Source organism: Oncorhynchus kisutch, unplaced genomic scaffold (genome assembly GCF_002021735.2).
Source record: "Oncorhynchus kisutch isolate 150728-3 unplaced genomic scaffold, Okis_V2 Okis04b-Okis11a_hom, whole genome shotgun sequence".
Classification (NCBI taxonomy): Eukaryota; Metazoa; Chordata; class Actinopteri; order Salmoniformes; family Salmonidae; genus Oncorhynchus; species Oncorhynchus kisutch.
Window position 1 is genome coordinate 461,145 of NW_022261981.1, and position 23,519 is coordinate 484,663.

Genomic DNA, 23,519 nt, shown 5'->3' on the forward strand with positions numbered 1-23,519 from the left:
TAGGTACTGAGAGGAGGAGGGGGGTAGGTACTGAGAGGAGGAGGGGGGTAGAGGTACTGGAGAGGAGGAGGGGGGTTAGGTACTGAGAGGAGGAGGGGGGGTTGGTACTGAGAGGAGGAGGGGGTTGGTACTGAGAGGAGGAGGGGGGGTTAGGTACTGGAGGAGGAGGAAGGGGGGGGTTAGGTACTGAGAGGAGGAGGGGGGGTAGGTACTGAGAGGAGGAGGGGGGGTAGGTACTGAGAGGAGGAGGGGGGGTAGGTACTGAGAGGAGGAGGGGGGGTAGGTACTGAGAGGAGTAGGTACTGAGAGGAGTAGGTACTGAGAGGAGGAGGGGGGGTTAGGTACTGAGAGGAGGAGGGGGGGTAGGTACTGAGAGGAGGAGGGGGGGTAGGTACTGAGAGGAGGAGGGGGGGTAGGTACGAGAGGAGGAGGGGGGGTAGGTACTGAAGAGGAGGAGGGGGGGTAGGTACTGAGAGGAGGAGGGGGGGGTAGGTACTGAGAGGAGGAGGGGGGGTAGGTACTGAGAGGAGGAGGGGGGGTAGGTACTTGAGAGGAGGAGGGGGGTAGGTACTGAGAGGAGGAGGGGGGTAGGTACTGAGAGGAGGAGGGGGGTAGGTACTGAGAGGAGGAGGGGGGGGGTAGGTACTGAGAGGAGGAGGGGGGGTAGGTACTGAGAGGAGGAGGGGGGGGTTAGGTACTGAGAGGAGGAGGGGGGGTTAGGTACGAGAGGAGGAGGGGGGGTTAGGAGGTACTGAGAGGGAGGAGAGGGGGGTGGGTACTGAGAGGAGGAGGGGGGGGTACTGAGAGGAGGAGGAGGGGGGGGGTACTGATGAGAGGAGCGGGGGGGGGTACTGAGAGGAGGGGGGGGGGGGTACTGAGAGGAGGAGGGGGGGGGGGTACTGAGAGGAGGAGGGGGGGTTAGGTACTGAGAGGAGGAGGGGGGGGTTAGGTACTGAGAGGAGGAGGGGGGGTTAGGTACTGAGAGGAGGAGGGGGGGTTAGGTACTGAGAGGAGGAGGGGGGTTAGGTACTGAGAGGAGGAGGGGGGGTTAGGTACTGAGAGGAGGAGGGGGTAGGTACTGAGAGGAGGGGGTAGGTACTGAGAGGAGGGGGAAAAAGCCAAACAGTAACATATCAGGATAATATTTGACGATATATCGCATAATTATGACTATCGCAATATACATTTTTGCGCTGCTTAGCTGTACCAAAACCTTTTCTCCATCTTCTTTTTAAATAAGTAGCCAATTTGTTTTTATTTACTTGTACTTTTATTTCCATGACGGATCAAAACTTGTTTTCCATTGGCTCTCTGTCCCTCTGCAGCAGACATATGGTGAGCAATATGTTTGGAACATGGAATCCTAATAAAATCACAGTATCGAATAGCAATACATATAGAATTGTGAGAATTGTGATACATATCACATCGGCATCAAAGTATGGTGATAATATCGTATCGTGAGGTCCCTGGAAATTCCCAGCACTACTAGGTACCGGTGAGAAGTTGGCCAGTTAACTTCCTATGAACAGCTTACAGTACATGTTCCCTCTAGCAGACATCCAGGATGTCAGCTGTGACCTGGCAGCAGTCTGAGGCATGTCCTGGCAGCATAGACACAGCAAACAGACGCAGTCAGTCTGTTGGTTGTTTTTACACATGGCTGATGGCTTACAAGGATGACTAACCATTTCCTATCCTTTCTAGGTGATTAACGGCACTATAGAACCTGCAACTATGTGATCAGCCGTGGAGGAACTAACAGCACTATAGAACCTGCAACTATGTGATCAGCCGTGGAGGAACTAACAGCACTATAGAACCTGCAACTATGAGATCAGCCGTGGAGGTACTAACAGCACTATAGAACCTGCAACTATGTGATCAGCCATGGAGGTACTAACAGCACTATAGAACCTACAACTATGAGATCAGCCGTGGAGGAACTAAGAGCACTATAGAACCTGCAACTATGAGATCAGCCGTAGAGGAACTAACAGCACTATAGAACCTGCAACTATGAGATCAGCCGTGGAGGAACTAACAGCACTATAGAACCTGCAACTATGTGATCAGCCGTGGAGGGACTAACAGCACTATAGAACCTGCAACTATGAGATCAGCCGTGGAGGAACTAACAGCACTATAGAACCTGCAACTATGAGATCAGCCGTGGAGGGAAAGACCAGAGAGGAACAGGAATCCACCAACCCAGGCAGGAAAACACCATACTGCTGGTGGAAAATACAATACAAGCTCATGGAACAGCTTTCTGCTGAAAATGAAACAACCCCATTTTGGGGAATTAGCCTTTTTCACCACTTAAAGTATAACACCAACTCTAGTCAATTGGGTTGTACTACCAATGCCAGAGAGACCTGGCTAGCAAGAGACCAGAGACAAGGCCTCCTATTAATAGGCCACTTAGAAACCCCAGGGTTGAGGTGAGGAGGAAGAACCAATCCCACTCAGCTAAAGCTCTCAGCCTCTCACTGACTCCTATCAGGCTCAGAGCAGAAAACACTGGAGCATCCTGCAATCTCATCCTCCTTTGTCCCCTCTTAATCCTCACTGTGACAGGAGGATTGGTTGTTGGGGGACAGAACGCAACGTATTGTGAGGCTGGAGTGGAGGGAGCAAAGGCATTCCTCTCAGTGCAGACCAGGACAGGGATGAGCTGTGACTGTTCCAGGCTGCCAGGACTCAGAAAAGAGCTGGGAACCAGGCTGGTTTTGTGAGATCAACCAGTCCTGTCACTATGCCAACTCCAAACCAACAACAAAACCCAATGGAGGTGCAGACCAAATCCACATTCATCTGAAGGGCTTCCCTCAATGTCTTTCAACCAAGAGTATCACTGCCAGTTGAAATGGATATTCAACTCACACATTGGAACTCTAGATGAACGCCACCTTTCACATTAAAAGAGGAAGCTTCACCATTCTGGAATGCACAAAATCAGACCAGACGATTTAGAGGAGAGCTTCATATCATATTTATCATCTCTCAGCTTGCTGCCCTTTGAAATAACCTCTCTGACAAATGAATCAACCGTACAAGCTAGCTTTTATAGGTGGTCACCTACACTAGAAAATAGTATCAAGGATCCAGTTTTTGGGATAGGGGGCAGTATTTTCACTTTTGGATGAATAGCGTGTCCAGAGTGAACTGCCTCCTACTCTGTCCCAGATGCTTATATATGCATATTATTGTTTTCTATCCAATACTAATACTCTGAAGTTTCTAAAACTGTTTGAATGATGTGTAAGTATAACAGAACTCATATGGCAGGCGAAAACCTGAGAAAAATCCAACCAGGAAGTGGGACATCTGAGGTTTGTAGTTTTTCAAAGCTTGGCCTACCGAGTACACATTGAGATATGGATGAGGTTGCACTTCCTAGAGCTTCCACTAGATGTCAACCGTCTTTTTAAACTTGAATGAGGATTCTACTATAAAGGAGGGGCTCATGAGACCTGTTTGAGTCAGTGGTCTGGCATAGTGCCTCGGTCTCATGACGCGAGCTCCCGACAGAGTTACCTCTCGCTCCAGTGCCTTTCTAAAGACAAAGGAATTCTCTGGTTGGAACATTATTGATGTTTTATGTTAAAAACATCCTAACGATTGATTCCATACATCATTTGACATGTTTCTAAAGGACTGTAATGGAACTTTTCAAGTTTTTGTCTGGATGAAATGCTCGCACCTTATGAAGATTGAATACTGGGCTGAACACGCTAACAACAAGTGGCTATTTGGACATAAACAATGGAACAAATCAGTAATTTATTGTCGAACTGGGATTCCTGGGACTGCCTTCTGATGAAGATCAAAGGTAAGTGAATATTTATGGTGTTGTTTCTAACTTTGTTGATTCCAAAATGGCGGATATTCCTCTGGCTGTTTTGGGTTCTGAGCGCCGTTCTCAGATTATGCTTTTTCCGTAAAGTTTTTTTGAAATCCGACACAGCGGTTGCATTAAGGAGAAGTCTATCTTTAATTCTGTGAATGACACTAGTATCTTTTATCAATGTTTATTATTAGTATTTCTGCAAAATCACCGGATGTTTTGGAATCAAAACATTACTGCACGTAAGGCGCCAATGTAAACTGAGATTTTTGGATATAAATATGCACATTATCGAACAAAACTTACATGTATTGTGTAATACATTTGGACACTGTGCTATCTAACCTCCAAACAAGCTTCAATGCCATACAACACTCCTTCCGTGGCCTCCAACTGCTCTTAAACGCTAGTAAAACCAAATGCATGCTTTTCAACCGGTCGCTGCCTGCACCTGCATGCCCGACTAGCATCACCACCCTGGATGGTTCCGACCTAGAATATGTGGACGTCTATAAGTACCTAGGTGTCTGGCTAGACTGCAAACTCTCCTTCCAGACTCATATCAAACATCTCCAATCGAAAATCAAATCAAGAGTCGGCTTTCTATTCCGCAACAAAGCCTCCTTCACTCAAGCCGCCAAGCTTACCCTAGTAAAACTGACTATCCTACCGATCCTCGACTTCGGCGATGTCATCTACAAAATGGCTCCCAACACTCTACTCAGCAAACTGGATGCAGTCTATCACAGTGCCATCCGTTTTGTCACTAAAGCACCTTATACCACCCACCACTGCGACTTGTATGCTCTAGTCGGCTGGCCCTCGCTACATATTCGTCGCCAGACCCACTGGCTCCAGGTCATCTACAAGTCTATGCTAGGTAAAGCTCCGCCTTATCTCAGCTCACTGGTCACGATGGCAACACCCATCCGTAGCACGCGCTCCAGCAGGTGTATCTCACTGATCATCCCTAAAGCCAACACCTCATTTGGCCGCCTTTCGTTCCAGTACTCTGCTGCCTGTGACTGGAACGAATTGCAAAAATCGCTGAAGTTGGAGACTTTTATCTCCCTCACCAACTTCAAACATCAGCTATCTGAGCAGCTAACCGATCGCTGCAGCTGTACATAGTCTATTGGTAAATAGCCCACCCTTTTCACCTACCTCATCCCCATACTGTTTTTATTTATTTACTTTTCTGCACACCAATATCTCTACCTGTACATGACCATCTGATCTTTTATCACTCCAGTGTTAATCTGCAAAATTGTAATTATTTGCCTACCTCCTCATGCCTTTTGCACACATTGTATATAGACCCCCCCTTTGTTTTCTACTGTGTTATTGACTTGTTAATTGTTTACTCCATGTGTAACTCTTTGTTGTCTGCTCACACTGCTATGCTTTATCTTGGCCAGGTCGCAGTTGCAAATGAGAACTTGTTCTCAACTAGCCTACCTGGTTAAATAAAGGTGTTCTCAACTAGCCTACCTGGTTAAATAAAGGTGAAATAAAAAAAACAAAAAAAAACATGATGTCCTATGAGTGTCATCTGATGAAGATCATCAAAAGGTTAGTGATTAATTTTATCTATATTTCTGCTTTTTGTGACTCCTATCTTTGGCTGGAAAAATGGCTGTGTTTTTTCGACTTGGCGGTGATCTAACATAATCATATGTTGTGCTTTAGCTGTAAAGCATTTTTGAAATCAGACACGATGGGTAGATTAACAAGATGTTTATCTTTCATTTGCTGTATTGGACTTGTTAATGTGTGAAAGTTACATATTTCTAAAAATATATTTTTGAATTTCGTGCGCTGCCTTCTCAGCAGAATGTTGTTGAGGTGTTCCGCTAGCGGAACCCATGCGCTAGAAAGGTTAACGTCTGGCCTAATCATTCCTTTCATAGTAAAAGATGTTGAAGGAGAACCAAGAACTTAAACAAAACCCTCCCAAATGATGAACAATATGGAACATGCTACACACGCAATCAGAAAACATCTCTGTTAATGAAGCATAACGAATGGTTAGAAAGCACACAGCACAACTTGGACTCAGATCATAATTCCATCTTGCTCTCACATCGTTACAAACAGAACATTACATCTGGAAAACCTTGGATAACGTAGGTGAAGGATTGGTCTGAAATTAATATGGACATGTTAAAAGGCTGCTTTGACTGTATCATTTGGGGGGTATTATGTGACACAAACAAAAACACTGAGGAACTGAATGGGACCATTACTGACTACATACAGTGTGTTCTGAAACTACTCAGACACCCTTGACATTTTTTACATGTTATGTTTCAGCCTTATTCTAAAATTGATTTTAAAAAATCATCAATCTACACATAATACCCCATAATAACAAAGCGAAAACAGGTTTCTAGAAATCCCCCCCCCCCCCCACAAAAAAAGAAGAAATACCTGACTTACATAACTATTCAGACCATTTGCTATGGGACTCAAAAATGAGCTCAGGTGCATCCTGTTTCCATTGATCATCCTTGAGGATGTTTCTATAACTTGATTGTAGTCCACCTGTTATAAATTAAATTGATTGGACATGATTTTGAAAGCCACACAGCTGTCTATATAAATGGTCCCACAGTTGACAGTGCATGTCAGAGGAAAAACCAAGCCATGAGGTCGAAGGAATTGTCCGTAGAGCTCCGAGACAGGATTGTGTCGAGGCACAGATCTGTGAAAGGGTATCAAACAATGTCTGCAGCAATCGGGGGAGAAGGGCTTTGGTCAGGGAAGAGACCAAGAACACGATGGTAACTCCAGAGCTCCAGAGTTGAATGCCAAGCGTCAAGTCTGGAGGAAACCTGGCACCATCCCTACAGTGAAGCATGGTGGTGGCAGCATCATGCTGTGGGGATATTTTTCAGCAGCAGGGACTGAAAGACTAGTCAGGATCGAAGGAAAGATGAACGGAGCAAAGTACAGAGATCATTGATGAAAACATGTTCCAGAACACTCAGGACTTCAGACTGGGGCGAAGGTTCACCTTCCAACAGGACAACGACCCTAAGCACACAGCCAAGACAACGCAGGAGTGGCTTCGGGACTAGTCTCTGAATGTCGTTGAGTGGCCCAGCCACTGATCAAACATCTCTGGAGACCTGAAAATAGCTGTGCAGCAACGCTCCCCATCCAACCTGACAGAGCTTGAGAGAATCTTCAGAGAAGAATGGGAGAAACTCCCCAAACACAGGTGTGCCGAGCTTATAGCATCATAACCAAGAAGACTTGAGGCTGTAATCGCTGCCAAAGGTACTGTTCCTTCTCCCTTAATGTGACCTGACCTCAGCCCCCATTCCCCACTAATCCACATCTCTCCACCCTTATCAGTGACTGCAAACATGTGATGGTCTTTTCCTTTACTCAGTACATTCCAAGCCTCTGGCTCATATCCACCCTTAATTGACCCAAACATATACATTCCTCCTACGGATACCCATTCACTTCTGGTGTAGAAACCAGACTGTGGCACTCCTCATTTCCTCATGATTAACAATATTTCAAGTTTAGAACTCAGAACCCATTATGAGTAAAGGGTCTGAATACCTATGTAAATGAGATTTTTTTTATGTGCAAAAATGTCATCCATTTTAGAATAAGGATGTAACAAAATGTGGGAAAAGTCCAGGGGTGGATACAACTCTGATGAAATCCATTCAAAGAAACATTAAACAGAGTTGAAGAACTACTTGGATTACAAACTCAAAATGGAAAACATACTTGAAAAGAACAATACATGGGATGGCAGTCCCAGAATCATCCCAGCGTCCCAGAGTCGTCTCTGAAAAGGTTGCCTTTCAGGTCTTCTCCAAACTCCATCCTCAGAAAGCAAAAGGCTGTGATTGTCTAAGTGGGATGTTATCAGGGAGTGTAAGTGGCTGTGTAACATGTACAGAATACTTTTTCAAATGTCATTGGACAGCAGCAGAAGCACCCAAATCTGGAAAAGTGAAACTATCGTGCCCATTCACAAAGTGAATCATCCAAATCCCTGAATGACGGTCATCCCATCTGCTTGACCTCTGTGATGATCTAATGTTTGGACCCCATTGTCCTGGGACACCTTCTCCTGCACACAGAGAGCCTACTGGACCCGTTCCAGCTGGCATATAAACCAGGCCGTGGAGCTGAAGATGCACCGGCCTTCCTCCTTCATCAAATCTACATGATCTCGACACATTACATCCTGATATTCTGGTGAACAAACTTGCGACCATGGGCATCAACACACGTCTCATCAACTGTATCAGGTGTTCTCTCACCAGTCGGGTCAGAAGAGTGAGGTTCAGTGTGAATACATCAGAACCCACTAACCGCCAATATAAGGGTACCCCAGAGCAGTGTCCTTTTGCTGGTTCGGTTCACCCTCTACACTAACGTTTGCACCCAAATAACACCAGAAGGTGCAACAGTAAAGTATGCAGATGATACAGCAAGGTGTTGGTTTAATAGAGGTGTCCAGGATGACTACAGGACAGAAATAAGGAAAACACATTGTTAAAAGGGGGAAAACAAAGTAAATGACAAACCTCAGAAATATAAAAGATGATACCGGGCCCATCCACATCGACTTCAAATAGAATCAGTTGAGCACAAATATCTTGGAACTATAATAGACTCAAATCTCCTGGACTCAAACACAACAGATATACAACAAGGACTATATTTCATAAGGAGATTAAAGAAATATCAGGTCAATAAAAAACAACCACATTGTGTTTCCAAGCCTGGTACTAACAGTTATCCATCTCTATTAAAACAACCACATTGTGTTTCCAAGCCTGGTACTAACAGTTATCCATCTCTATTAAAACAACCACATTGTGTTTCCAAGCCTGGTACTAACAGTTATCCATCTCTATTAAAACAACCACATTGTGTTTCCAAGCCTGGTACTAACAGTTATCCATCTCTATTAAAACAACCACATTGTGTTTCCAAGCCTGGTACTAACAGTTATCCATCTCTATTAAAAACAACCACATTGTGTTTCCAAGCCTGGTACTAACAGTTATCCATCTCTATTAAAACAACCACATTGTGTTTCCAAGCCTAGTACTAACAGTTATCCATCTCTATTAAAACAACCACATTGTGTTTCCAAGCCTAGTACTAACAGTTATCCATCTCTATTAAAACAACCACATTGTGTTTCCAAGCCTAGTACTAACAGTTATCCATCTCTATTAAAAACAACCACATTGTGTTTCCAAGCCTGGTACTAACAGTTATCCATCTCTATTAAAACAACCACATTGTGTTTCCAAGCCTGGTACTAACAGTTATCCATCTCTATTAAAACAACCACATTGTGTTTCCAAGCCTGGTACTAACAGTTATCCATCTCTATTAAAAACAACCACATTGTGTTTCCAAGCCTGGTACTAACAGTTATCCATCTCTATTAAAACAACCACATTGTGTTTCCAAGCCTAGTACTAACAGTTATCCATCTCTATTAAAACAACCACATTGTGTTTCCAAGCCTGGTACTAACAGTTATCCATCTCTATTAAAACAACCACATTGTGTTTCCAAGCCTGGTACTAACAGTTATCCATCTCTATTAAAACAACCACATTGTGTTTCCAAGCCTAGTACTAACAGTTATCCATCTCTATTAAAACAACCACATTGTGTTTCCAAGCCTAGTACTAACAGTTATCCATCTCTATTAAAAACAACCACATTGTGTTTCCAAGCCTGGTACTAACAGTTATCCATCTCTATTAAAACAACCACATTGTGTTTCCAAGCCTGGTACTAACAGTTATCCATCTCTATTAAAACAACCACATTGTGTTTCCAAGCCTGGTACTAACAGTTATCCATCTCTATTAAAAACAACCACATTGTGTTTCCAAGCCTGGTACTAACAGTTATCCATCTCTATTAAAACAACCACATTGTGTTTCCAAGCCTAGTACTAACAGTTATCCATCTCTATTAAAACAACCACATTGTGTTTCCAAGCCTGGTACTAACAGTTATCCATCTCTATTAAAAACAACCACATTGTGTTTCCAAGCCTGGTACTAACAGTTATCCATCTCTATTAAAAACAACCACATTGTGTTTCCAAGCCTGGTACTAACAGTTATCCATCTCTATTAAAAACAACCACATTGTGTTTCCAAGCCTGGTACTAACAGTTATCCATCTCTATTAAAACAACCACATTGTGTTTCCAAGCCTGGTACTAACAGTTATCCATCTCTATTAAAAACAACCACATTGTGTTTCCAAGCCTGGTACTAACAGTTATCCATCTCTATTAAAACAACCACATTGTGTTTCCAAGCCTAGTACTAACAGTTATCCATCTCTATTAAAACAACCACATTGTGTTTCCAAGCCTAGTACTAACAGTTATCCATCTCTATTAAAAACAACCACATTGTGTTTCCAAGCCTGGTACTAACAGTTATCCATCTCTATTAAAAACAACCACATTGTGTTTCCAAGCCTGGTACTAACAGTTATCCATCTCTATTAAAACAACCACATTGTGTTTCCAAGCCTGGTACTAACAGTTATCCATCTCTATTAAAACAACCACATTGTGTTTCCAAGCCTGGTACTAACAGTTATCCATCTCTATTAAAAACAACCACATTGTGTTTCCAAGCCTGGTACTAACAGTTATCCATCTCTATTAAAACAACCACATTGTGTTTCCAAGCCTAGTACTAACAGTTATCCATCTCTATTAAAACAACCACATTGTGTTTCCAAGCCTGGTACTAACAGTTATCCATCTCTATTAAAAACAACCACATTGTGTTTCCAAGCCTGGTACTAACAGTTATCCATCTCTATTAAAAACAACCACATTGTGTTTCCAAGCCTGGTACTAACAGTTATCCATCTCTATTAAAAACAACCACATTGTGTTTCCAAGCCTGGTACTAACAGTTATCCATCTCTATTAAAACAACCACATTGTGTTTCCAAGCCTGGTACTAACAGTTATCCATCTCTATTAAAAACAACCACATTGTGTTTCCAAGCCTGGTACTAACAGTTATCCATCTCTATTAAAACAACCACATTGTGTTTCCAAGCCTAGTACTAACAGTTATCCATCTCTATTAAAACAACCACATTGTGTTTCCAAGCCTAGTACTAACAGTTATCCATCTCTATTAAAAACAACCACATTGTGTTTCCAAGCCTGGTACTAACAGTTATCCATCTCTATTAAAAACAACCACATTGTGTTTCCAAGCCTGGTACTAACAGTTATCCATCTCTATTAAAACAACCACATTGTGTTTCCAAGCCTGGTACTAACAGTTATCCATCTCTATTAAAAACAACCACATTGTGTTTCCAAGCCTGGTACTAACAGTTATCCATCTCTATTAAAAACAACCACATTGTGTTTCCAAGCCTGGTACTAACAGTTATCCATCTCTATTAAAAACAACCACATTGTGTTTCCAAGCCTGGTACTAACAGTTATCCATCTCTATTAAAAACAACCACATTGTGTTTCCAAGCCTGGTACTAACAGTTATCCATCTCTATTAAAACAACCACATTGTGTTTCCAAGCCTGGTACTAACAGTTATCCATCTCTATTAAAAACAACCACATTGTGTTTCCAAGCCTAGTACTAACAGTTATCCATCTCTATTAAAACAACCACATTGTGTTTCCAAGCCTGGTACTAACAGTTATCCATCTCTATTAAAAACAACCACATTGTGTTTCCAAGCCTGGTACTAACAGTTATCCATCTCTATTAAAACAACCACATTGTGTTTCCAAGCCTGGTACTAACAGTTATCCATCTCTATTAAAAACAACCACATTGTGTTTCCAAGCCTGGTACTAACAGTTATCCATCTCTATTAAAAACAACCACATTGTGTTTCCAAGCCTGGTACTAACAGTTATCCATCTCTATTAAAACAACCACATTGTGTTTCCAAGCCTAGTACTAACAGTTATCCATCTCTATTAAAACAACCACATTGTGTTTCCAAGCCTGGTACTAACAGTTATCCATCTCTATTAAAAACAACCACATTGTGTTTCCAAGCCTGGTACTAACAGTTATCCATCACTATTAAAAACAGCTGCAAGTTATTCTGAAGAACATAGAAGCGCTGTTCTTGGAGACAGTAGCGAGGGCAGGAGTGAGAATTGCCACTGACCTGACACACCCACTCAACCAGGAGTACAGCTCCTACCATCAGGCCGCAGATACTGACTCAATCTTTACAAAAACCCCAGAGCCCAGAAATCAGCTATTCCCACCAGTAGAAGTCAATTGAATAAATTAATAATAATAATAATAATAACAACAACTAATCCCTACTGTGCTGTGATTTGTTGAGATGCAAGACAAGTTTCCCGAAAACAGACACGCAAATAATAATTATTAATAATACAAAAGAAGGCGATTTCTTTATGGTTGAACACACACAACTAAAGCATTATAGAGAGAGAGAGAGAAAGCAAATGTGTGTGTGTGTTAACTGACCTGGTGGGTGGAGTAGACTGGCCTCTACTTTGTGAGGGACTCGTGATGGCACTTTCATACTGGCACGGATCTGGTAGAACCTGGGAGACAAACCGTTAGTAATGAAAACAACAGGGAGGACATAGTGTTCTTCCAGGACTGGAACCCAGGCTCTTACAGCTGTCACTCCAACATCTTGATGACGAAGGTAGACACTGCATGTTCTAGTCCAAGGTCGCTACAGAATGTAGCAATTCTAAGCACAGAACTCATTTGATGGGACATACTGTAGCTTTAACCCAACTGAAATTAGAACAATTGGCCTATTAAAAATCTCTAGCCTACAGAGCCTTCAGAAGGTATTCACACCCCTTGACCTTTTCCACATTCTGGTGTGTTACAGCCTGAATTTAAAATGATTAAATGTAGTTTGTCACTGGCCTACAAACCATAATTACAAAGTGGAACATGTTTTTAGATTTTTTTGACAGATTCATAAAAAATGAAAAGCTGAAATGTCTTAAATCAATAAGTATTCAACCCCTTTGTTAGGACAAACCGAAAGAAGTTCAGGAGGAAAAATGTGCTTAACAAGTCACATAATAAGTTGCATGGACTCTGTGTGCAACAGTGTTTAACATGAGTTGAGTGACTACCTCATCTCTGTACCCCACACATACAATTATCTGTAAGATCCCTCAGTCAAGCAGTGAATTTCAAACACAGATTCAACCACAAAGACCAGGGAGGTTTTCCAATGCCTTGCAAAGAAGGGCACCTATTGGTAGATGGGTACAAATAAAAAAGAAGACATTGAATATCCTTTTGATCATGATGTATAAACACATGTATTTCATCCATTTTGTCATGAGGTTGTGTGTGTAGATGGGTGAGAAACATGTATTTCATCCATTTTGTCATGAGGTTGTGTGTGTAGATGGATGAGAAACAAATGTATTTCATCCATTTTGTCATGAGGTTGTGTGTGTAGATGGGTGAGAAACACGCATTTCATCCATTTTGTCATGAGGTTGTGTGTGTAGATGGATGAGAAACAAATGTATTTCATCCATTTTGTCATGAGGTTGTGTGTGTAGATGGGTGAGAAACACGCATTTCATCCATTTTGTCATGAGGTTGTATGTGTAGATGGGTGAGAAACATATGTATTTCATCCATTTTGTCATGAGGTTGTGTGTGTAGATGGGTGAGAAACACATGTATTTCATCCATTTTGTCATGAGGTTGTGTGTGTAGATGGGTGAGAAGCATGTATTTCATCCATTTTGTCATGAGGTTGTGTGTGTAGATGGATGAGAAACATGTATTTCATCCATTTTGTCATGAGGTTGTGTGTGTAGATGGGTGAGAAACACATGCATTTCATCCATTTTGTCACGAGGTTGTGTGTGTAGATGGATGAGAAACAAATGTATTTCATCCATGTTGAATCCAGGCTGTAACAACATGTGGAATAGGTCAGGAGGTATGAATACGTTGTGAAGACAGAGTATAGAAAGAGTCTGGCTCTGTTGGGGTCACCTATAGGCCTGTAGTTCAGAGCGGAGACAGGGGACAGACAGCCTCGTAAGAAGAGAACAGTCGGTGTAGGTTTACTAAAGGCAAGTAAAACGAGCTTTAACTTTTCATGAATGAATAATGAGCACTTTCTTTAACACTCACTCGTGTGTTAAACTCACATTTAAAGTATTGATGAGTAAAGAAAGACCAGGGCCCATTTTCTCACAAACATGTACTGATCTGGGATCAGTTCTCTCTTTACGATCATAATGAATAAGATTACACGACAGCCTGGGTGGACCTGATCCTAGAACAGCAGTCCTACTCTGAGACTGTCTGCTGGTCAGTGCTCTGCTCAGGACAGGATTACAACATGCTGTCTCCTTTTCAATGTACATTTCCGAGATGTGTAAGAGATGTTTGGCTGGTATAACTGGACCGCTAGGCTGATTCAGAGCCGTGGCTGGTATAACCTGACCACTAGGCTGATTCAGAGCCGTGGCTGGTATAACCTGACTACTAGGCTGATTCAGAGCCGTGGCTGGTATAACCTGACTACTAGGCCGTTTCAGAGCTGTGGCTGGTATAACCTGACTACTAGGCTGTTTCAGAGCCGTGGCTGGTATAACCTGACTACTAGGCTGTTTCAGAGCCGTGGCTGGTATAACCTGACCACTAGGCTGTTTCAGAGCCGTGGCTGGTATAACCTGACTACTAGGCTGTTTCAGAGCCGTGGCTGGTATAACCTGACTACTAGGCTGTTTCAGAGCCGTGGCTGGTATAACCTGACCACTAGGCTGTTTCAGAGCCGTGGCTGGTATAACCTGACCACTAGGCTGTTTCAGAGCCGTGGCTGGTATAACCTGACTACTAGGCTGACTTGAAGCCGTGGCTGGTATAACCTGACTACTAGGCTGATTCAGAGCCGTGGCTGGTATAACCTGACCACTAGGCTGATTCAGAGCCGTGGCTGGTATAACCTGACCACTAGGCTGTTTCAGAGCCGTGGCTGGTATAACCTGACCACTAGGCTGTTTCAGAGCCGTGGCTGGTATAACCTGACTACTAGGCTGATTCAGAGCTGTGGCTGGTATAACCTGACTACTAGGCTGACTTGAAGCCGTGGCTGGTATAACCTGACTACTAGGCTGACTTGAAGCCGTGGCTGGTATAACCTGACCACTAGGCTGATTCAAAGCCGTGGCTGGTATAACCTGACTACTAGGCTGATTCAGAGCCGTGGCTGGTATAACCTGACTACTAGGCTGTTTCAGAGCCGTGGCTGGTATAACCTGACTACTAGGCTGATTCAGAGCCGTGGCTGGTATAACCTGACCACTAGGCTGATTCAGAGCCGTGGCTGGTATAACCTGACTACTAGGCTGACTTGAAGCCGTGGCTGGTATAACCTGACCACTAGGCTGATTCAAAGCCGTGGCTGGTATAACCTGACCACTAGGCTGATTCAAAGCCGTGGCTGGTATAACCTGACTACTAGGCTGATTCAGAGCCGTGGCTGGTATAACCTGACTACTAGGCTGACTTGAAGCCGTGGCTGGTATAAACTGACCACTAGGCTGACTTGAAGCCGTGGCTGCTATAACCTGACCACTAGGCTGACTTGAAGCCGTGGCTGGTATAACCTGACTACTAGGCTGATTCAGAGCCGTGGCTGGTATAACCTGACTACTAGGCTGATTCAGAGCCGTGGCTGGTATAACCTGACCACTAGGCTGACTCGAAGCCGTGGCTGGTATAACCTGACCACTAGGCTGATTCAGAGCCGTGGCTGGTATAACCTGAATGCTAGGTTGACTCAAAGCTTAGTGTGTGTGTGGTGTTGTTACATTGTGATGCAGCACCAGAAAGGAACAGCCTATTCCACTGTTGTGTCCGTCTGAACCACATCCCATGTTTGTTTCCTGACTCGCCATATGTTTCCAATGGAAGGAAGGCAGACAGCCGGACACAGACCAAAATACACTGGATGTGGACTAGTCTTATATCACACCTACGTAGCAGACACAGGACTCTGCATATGAGGTGCTGTTGAGATCACTACAGATCAATGTTCCCTCTAAGCTGCGCTCGTGCGTAGCTCACTGGGACTGCCAAACAGAAGAAACATCAGCCTTCGCAGAGAAGCAGGAGATTGAATTTCATTCAATTTTAGAGTTTCCCCCTTTAATTAAAACTATCAACGCTTCGCTCTACTGTGGGAATTGTGATCGAATCAATGCAATATTAGCCACTTTCAATGTAACATATCGAAACAAAACGAACTATGCAAGACTTGTTAGTATGCATAACTAACTGCAAGAGGTTTTGTTGTAGGCAGAACGCATCGGAATTCATTGTATTGGCAGGCAGGACTCAGTGTACTCTGCACCAGGATGTGCTTGTTTTGAGATCAAAGCAAGAGCTGCATGCAGCCACGTGTGCACATTCTGTTCATATCCTTTGTTAGTGAGTTATTAGTCCAGTTATAGATCATTAGTAGTCGGCAGTAGGGGAGTGATTACTAGTTAGTGAGTTATTAGTCCAGTTATAGATCATTAGTAGTCAACAATAGGAGAGTGCTTGCTTCCTACATGTCTAGACATCTTTGAAAAGTGAGTCTGGTAAAGAGCACTTTTTTTGTCTTAAAAGGGGAAGTGTTGTATTAGAAGACCGGCTTGAATAATCTAAGTAGCCAATAGGCATGTGGTAGCATAATGTGTCTGATTCTCTGTAATAATGGTGTGGGTATAATAATGCATTTTATTTTGTAAAGTGGTTTCTTGCATTCAACAACATTTTCAGTCACCTCCTTGTCTGAAGGACAAGTGGATTAACATGTTAATGTCAAGTCAAAAGTCTCAAGGAACGTAGACCTACATTAAACACCACACATTGGCTGCTACTGTAGGTTGAATGATAGAACAGCTATTTCCATGTTAGAATGTTATGGGAGGCATTTTCTCCATTGTTTTTGATGGTAGGCCACTCTAAATTATGATCAAATAGCCACAGTTGCCTACCTGACCATTGTCTGAAACTGTAACTTAAAGCAGGTACAGCCTCAGTGTTCACAGTAAACACACCCTGGAAGTTGCACAGAATTTTCACAACTTTCAAGTTTGCACTCAGCAGACCTGAAAATGAGAGGGAACGTTGCTATGGAAACTGTACAGTTTTTTTTCTGGCTCAAAAAGGGGCTTAGGTGCTGGGCGTGGCAGGGGGTGTGGCAGAGGGCGTGGCAGGGGGTGTGGCAGAGGGCGTGGCAATGAGCACGTCTCAGCGTGGCTACATCTTAGAGAACATTTTAAAGGCCCCCCATCTTGGCTCTGTAGATACAACATTTTGCCGTTTTAAAGCAAATTTTCTGCGATTCTACATATTCTGCCATGGAGCCGAGAGAAAATGACGCAGTTTTAATGCTATAGTTTCCTTCTATTCTACACATTTTGCCATGGCTAAGGCTGTGTTCTTTTTCTCAAACATAATAACTAAATTAATACGGCTAAATTCATTGTTTTGGAATATTTTATTCTCCCTGAATGTGAAGCTTTATTTTGGCGATGGTTAGTTCTTAAAGATGATATTATTTCAAATATACACTGAGTGTACAGAACATTAGGAACACCTTCCTAATATTTAGTTGCACCCCCTTTTGCCCTCATTACAGGCTCAATTAGTTTTAGAAAGTAAAAGCGTTCCACAGGGAGGCTGGCCCATGTTGACTCCAATGCATCCCACAGTTGTCTCAAGTTGGCTGGATGTCCTTTGGGTGGTGGATCATTCTTGATACACACAGGAAAACTGTTGAACATGAAAACCCAGCAGCGTTGCAGTTCCTGACACAAACTGGTGCTCCTGGCACCTACTACCATAACCTGTTCAAAAGGCACTTCAATATGTTGTCTTGCTCATTCATCCTCTGAATAACACACATACACAATGCATGTCTCAAGGCTTGAAAATCCTTCTTTAAATCCGTCTCCTCCCCTCCATCTACACTGACTGAAGTGGATTTAGTGACATCAACAAGGGATCATATCTTTCACCTGTTCAGTCTGTGTCATGGAAACAGTAGGTATTCAGAATGTTTTGTCCACTCAATGTATATAGGTCCAGTATTTTTTCTACATATTATATATCTGGTTTTAGTCATTTAAGTTTACGATTTCATTGTTTTTCCATCACCAAAATTGATAAAATACAAACAGTTTGGAGTTAGGCGAACAGTTTAGGCTGCCTGCCCAATGATTACAATGGAAGAAATATCCCTGCAATACAACGGTGGGTAGAGGCCACTGTGAAGCAGGAAGCAAAGAGAGCTTTCCATCCTCTCTGAAGCCGACGTCATGGGAACTCTGTTGGGGGGATATCTAGGCCGCAGCCGGCTTCCTGCTCTGCTCCACAGCTGAGTCCACTACAACCAGACACTCAGCCAGACTGCGTTCTGATGGCTACAGACACATTGTTCACTTAGTGTAGCCGAGTGTCACGCTACACTGGAATGTCAGCTTCCAGGCCTCAGGGACCGTGAAGAGTCAACGTTACAGTAGGACAATCTGCGTGATTAACATCAGTGTACAGTGTGGAGATAAAGATCTGAAGGCATGTCAGTCTCTCAGTGGTCTTGTCTTGCTGCAGGAAGCACATATGGCCTTAAGGTTGTAAACATTACAAAGGTGTCAATGTGTACAAGAGGAGAGGCTAGATAGGCTTTCTAATGAGTTCATTGTAGAATGATGTGTGGAGAAGAGCCCAAATCACCAATAAATTCATGTTTATCATTGCAGCTTAAAATGTCCATCCATAAACCCCAAATAGTTTTGTGAAAGCTGGAAAGGCCAAGGCTCTCATTGTAAAGGTTTGACCCACAGCCACTGTTAACACAAACCAACACCTAGCTATCACAGCACAGCTACACAGCCACTGTTAACACAAACCAACACCTAGCTATCACAGCACAGCTACACAGCCACTGTTAACACAAACCAACACCTAGCTATCACAGCACAGCTACACAGCCACTGTTAACACAAACCAACACCTAGCTATCACAGCACAGCTACACAGCCACTGTGAAGCAATAAGGGAAGAGAAGGGAACTCTGCATTCTAACACTGAATGAAGCACCACAACAATGGCAAGTCATGTGACCTGTCCTTGTCAAGACAATGGTCGTCAGGTCCTGTGTTAATATACACAAACCCTTGGACCTGGAAAAATACAGTTTTTCTACTTGGCTGAGGAAGACTGCTACTTTTGGTCTCTGCACTACATTTATGCCAGTTACCATGGGGTTCCAAGGCCATTATCACATCCTGCTCCACCATCAGGGTTGTGTTCATTAGGTATTAAATGGAAGGAAACAGATTGAAACAAGGAGGGACTACCTGAACTTATCCAATAAGAAACACTCATTTTCATTTTGTTTATCTCTGTGCGTCTTATTGAACACAACCCAGACCATAATCAAGAGATCAGACATAATGGATATGTGTTTCACTACTCAGACCTGATGACTTGGGTGACAGGTTTCTGACACCATGTACAGGAACCATCGTAGCATGAAGCAGGGCATCGATGGTGGATGAAAATAAGAACTGGCAGTCAAACGAGTGCATCTACAAACGGGACTAATAGCCTATAGCGACAGTGGTAGCCTGGAAGCGTGCGGTAGTCTCGCTTAACATAGATATGACAGAGTCCCTCTGCTCAAAATGTCTACAAATAGTGTCCCTTTAAATAAAGTCAGTCAGGCCTCTTGAGGTGAGACAGTGTTTACTTGCTGGTCAACTCAACGACCCCAGGCGGGGGCTTTCTACTCAGACTGCATTAGAAGGTGGAGGTCAACTCAACGACCCCAGGCGGGGGCTTTCTACTCAGACTGCATTAGAAGGTGGAGGTCAACTCAACGACCCCAGGCGGGGGCTTTCTACTCAGACTGCATTAGAAGGTGGAGGTCAACTCAACGACCCCAGGCGGGGGCTTTCTACTCAGACTGCATTAGAAGGTGGAGGACTTTTACACACACAAATCAATAGAAACGGCCATTTGAATAAATGATCAATAGCGTGTCTGAAGAGATGGACATCATTTTAACACAATTATGAGATGGAAGAATGTCACTATCAGTTTGTTCAGATGCAGAGAGAGCAGTCTACTTGGAGGACATGGGCTTATTATTATCACTGACCAACGTGTCTCAATTCAAACGCTTTGCCTTGAAACAGATTTCAATAATCCTCCTGGTAACATCATTATCGTTCGGCTGAGGAAAAGTGTCCCGCCACAAGCTACCTGGCATTGCCACCATATCTTAATCATATCCATTAGAACAGGGCGTGTGACATCTATATTGACATCAAAATCTTCACAATCACGCTTCCTTTCATTTACAAAATAGGGACTGAGGGCTAAGTGAGGATGACATTTTCAGTCTCTGTAACTTCAAGCAATAACAACAGTATAACACTAAATGTAAACTTATTCAGAAACTTGAAAATCGAGGCCCGTGGAATTTCCCCAGAAAGCCTTGGTGTGTTTGATAAACAGGGCAGCCTAGAAGAAGCACCACAGTGGGCTGACAGTCAGTCTGCAGAGCAGTGAAGAAGAGACACAGTCACTCACCCTCTTTGGAACAGGTCCACATTGTAGAACTTGTGGAGCTCAACAGAGAACTCCACCGTGGCCTGCACCTCACTCATGTTTGGCTTCAGAGGCAGACAGAAGGCTTACATCACCTGGGACATTATGACCCCTGTGGAAGGAGGAGAGCATCCATGTGAGTTACCTGAACTGATGTGAAGAGGAGTTATCATCACACTGGACACAAATACAGGAACAACCTCGAGGTCTTTCTCTCCTCACACTAGTAGAGAACTACAGTGGAGCATGTGTTCTCATCTCACACACACCCTCAGGCGGTCAGGCACTCACCTACACACACACACACACACACACAGCGAAAGTACAAATCACGCAGGCACACACACACACACACACACACACACACACACCCCCCTAGTCAACAGCAAACAAACAGTCGTACTTGGCTCAGCTGTTTCCAATAACAAGCACCGAACACCCAATCCAAACAGACCCATGAGGGCTGCTGCCTGCTGGGTTCTCTGCTTCAGATGTAAATAACATGTCTTTCCTAATTGGCTGGCAGCTCAGCCAAACAGAGAGAGAAGGTGGGGAGAGAGAGAGGGAGAGGGATGGGGGAGGGAAGGAACAGCTATGAATCACACGCTAAAATAGTCCTGAAATACTATATCAACTACTGGACAATACTAGAAATACACCAAGTACGTGTCTACAGGCAGGCCTCCTACAGGCAGGCCTCCTACAGGCAGGCCTCCTACAGGCAGGCCTCCTACAGGCAGGCCTCCTACAGGCAGGCCTCCTACAGGCAGGCCTCCTACAGGCAGGCCTCCTACAGGCAGGCCTCCTACAGGCAGGCCTCCTACAGGCAGGCCTCCTACAGGCAGGCCTCCTACAGGCAGGCCTCCTACAGGCAGGCCTCCTACAGGCCGGTCTCCTACAGGCCGGTCTCCTACAGGCCGGTCTCCTACAGGCCGGTCTCCTACAGGCCGGTCTCCTACAGGTCTCCTTACAGGTAGGTCTCCTACAGGCCTCCTTACAGGTAGGTCTCCTACAGGCCTCCTTACAGGTAGGTCTCCTACAGGCCTCCTTACAGGTAGTTCTCCTACAGGTCTTAAATTTAAAAAAAATTGCTCTCAACTTAGTCAAGCCAAGTCTTAGGGACAGAGAAGAATTTAACCTAGTCTGAAACACACAGGTGGGACGAAGACCCAGAGGGCAGATTCGGCTCAATGGAGCTGAGAGAAATTGGCATAGCAAAATCACCCAGAAGCCCTGTAAATGACTCATGTGAGGAATGAATAACTAACAGTCTTGTAGGGCTAATGGTGCCATGTTCCTGGCAATGAAAGCAGATGAGTTGGAGGGGGAAGACAATATGGCCGGCTGCAGATTTGAAGGAGATAGATGGCTTAGATGTGACTGAACTAAAGAGACCTGGGCTGGGTTGTTTAGAAAACACACAGGAAAGAGGCCAAGTAGGGCAGAGAGGGTACAGCTAGCAGGGTTGTTATGATATCTAATGCAGAGGAAGCCTTGAATACAGACTGTTTAGATCTCTCCCTAACACTCTCTTTCTCCCACCAAGTCTGTCATGTTCTGTCTCTCTGATCTCTGACTCTCCCTCTCCGCCTCGACCGCTCTCTCTGGCCCTCTGTCAGTTTCTCTCTTCCCTTCTCTCGTTTTCCTCTCTCTCTATCCCCCTGCCCCCACTCTTTCACTCAGAGATGAAGGAGGGAGACAAACAACAAGCCTGGCATGGTTTTCTCAGGCAGATAACCAGAGACTCTTATGTATTCATAAACAACCAAGGCAAGCCACCATACATAACAAGCTCTCCATCTTACAGCAAGGAATGCTGTAAATTATTGAGTGAAAACGCAGGGAATTTACTTTAATCATTTCAACACCGTATTCATAAAGCTTCTCCTCAGAGTAGGAGTGCTGATCTGGGAACAGTTACGCATTTTAGATTATAATGAATGGACAGGGAGGACCTGATCCTAGATCAGCACTCCTCCTCTAGGCAATGCTTTACTTATTAATACAGGCATATAAATTATAGGATAGACAAGAATATCCCTGTCTAACTAACAGTAGCATCATCCATAGACAGGCTGCAAATGAGAACACTGTGTTGCATGAGAACACTGTCTCTGGGTTTCCATAGTTTCCATAGCCATGTCATAAAGTGGATGTGCTGGGAGCAGGGCATGTTAAAACCTGTTGCACATTTCTCTTATATGGGACAACACCAGTACCTGCATCTGCACGCTTCACAAAGCAAAGTGCATTCAAACAGAGATGGCATGGCTATCTGAAACAGGGCCAGAGATAGTGGTGCCAAGCCAACTTTAATTAGAACAAGTGTCATATTTCTCAACTGAGTGCAACGTTTCCGTTTGAGTGATCAAACGGGTTCCTTTAAGTTGGTAATAGTTTGAAAACATTGTGGTGGTGAGCTGCTCTAAGTACAGTTACAAAGCCTAGATCCACTGAGTTATGTCTACCAGCAGGGTATTTGCTTTGCATAGCAGTGTGTGCATGCTGGTTTAGGCTACTGTTTGCATGGCCAGCTACCCATTTACTAACTGAACAAACAAATAGTCAAATGACTGAGATTTAGCAACACAATCACAATTTACAACTGAACTGACAGAATGATGCAAAACAATACAGTCTAGATCGAAGACAACATTACAGATTGTACTGATGAGGAAACAGGGGAATGTAGCCTACTTAAGATAAACCGGAGTCACCCTTATTGTTCTTCCCTCATAACTCAGCATGATGCAGACTACAACACATTTAGGTTACAGTATAGTACAGTATACTTAGCTAGTATGCATGTGCTTTTCTAATCAACTGTGTAGTGTGGTGCCAACCCGTTTCCTTCCTGAGTGCAGCTATGTGTGCTGTCTGATTAATAATGTACCTTATAATAATCTATGGAATTCACACTCCACTCCCTGGTCTTTTGAAGCCAGTGCTACTCCTGGTCTTTTGAAGCCAGTGCTACTCCTGGTCTTTTGAAGCCAGTGCTACTCC

At 43.7% G+C, this 23,519-nt stretch overlaps 1 protein-coding gene across 1 annotated transcript in view; it reads right to left on the bottom strand.

The window, feature by feature from the left end:
* Window positions 1-23,519, bottom strand: part of LOC109876239 (protein FAM135A) — a 58,226-nt gene that overhangs the window by 33,271 nt on the left and 1,436 nt on the right. Inside the window, 2 exon segments of the mRNA XM_031813067.1 lie at window positions 12,372-12,451; window positions 20,496-20,625. Of these exon segments, the coding sequence (XP_031668927.1) occupies window positions 12,372-12,451; window positions 20,496-20,572 (157 nt within the window). The 5' untranslated portion in view covers window positions 20,573-20,625.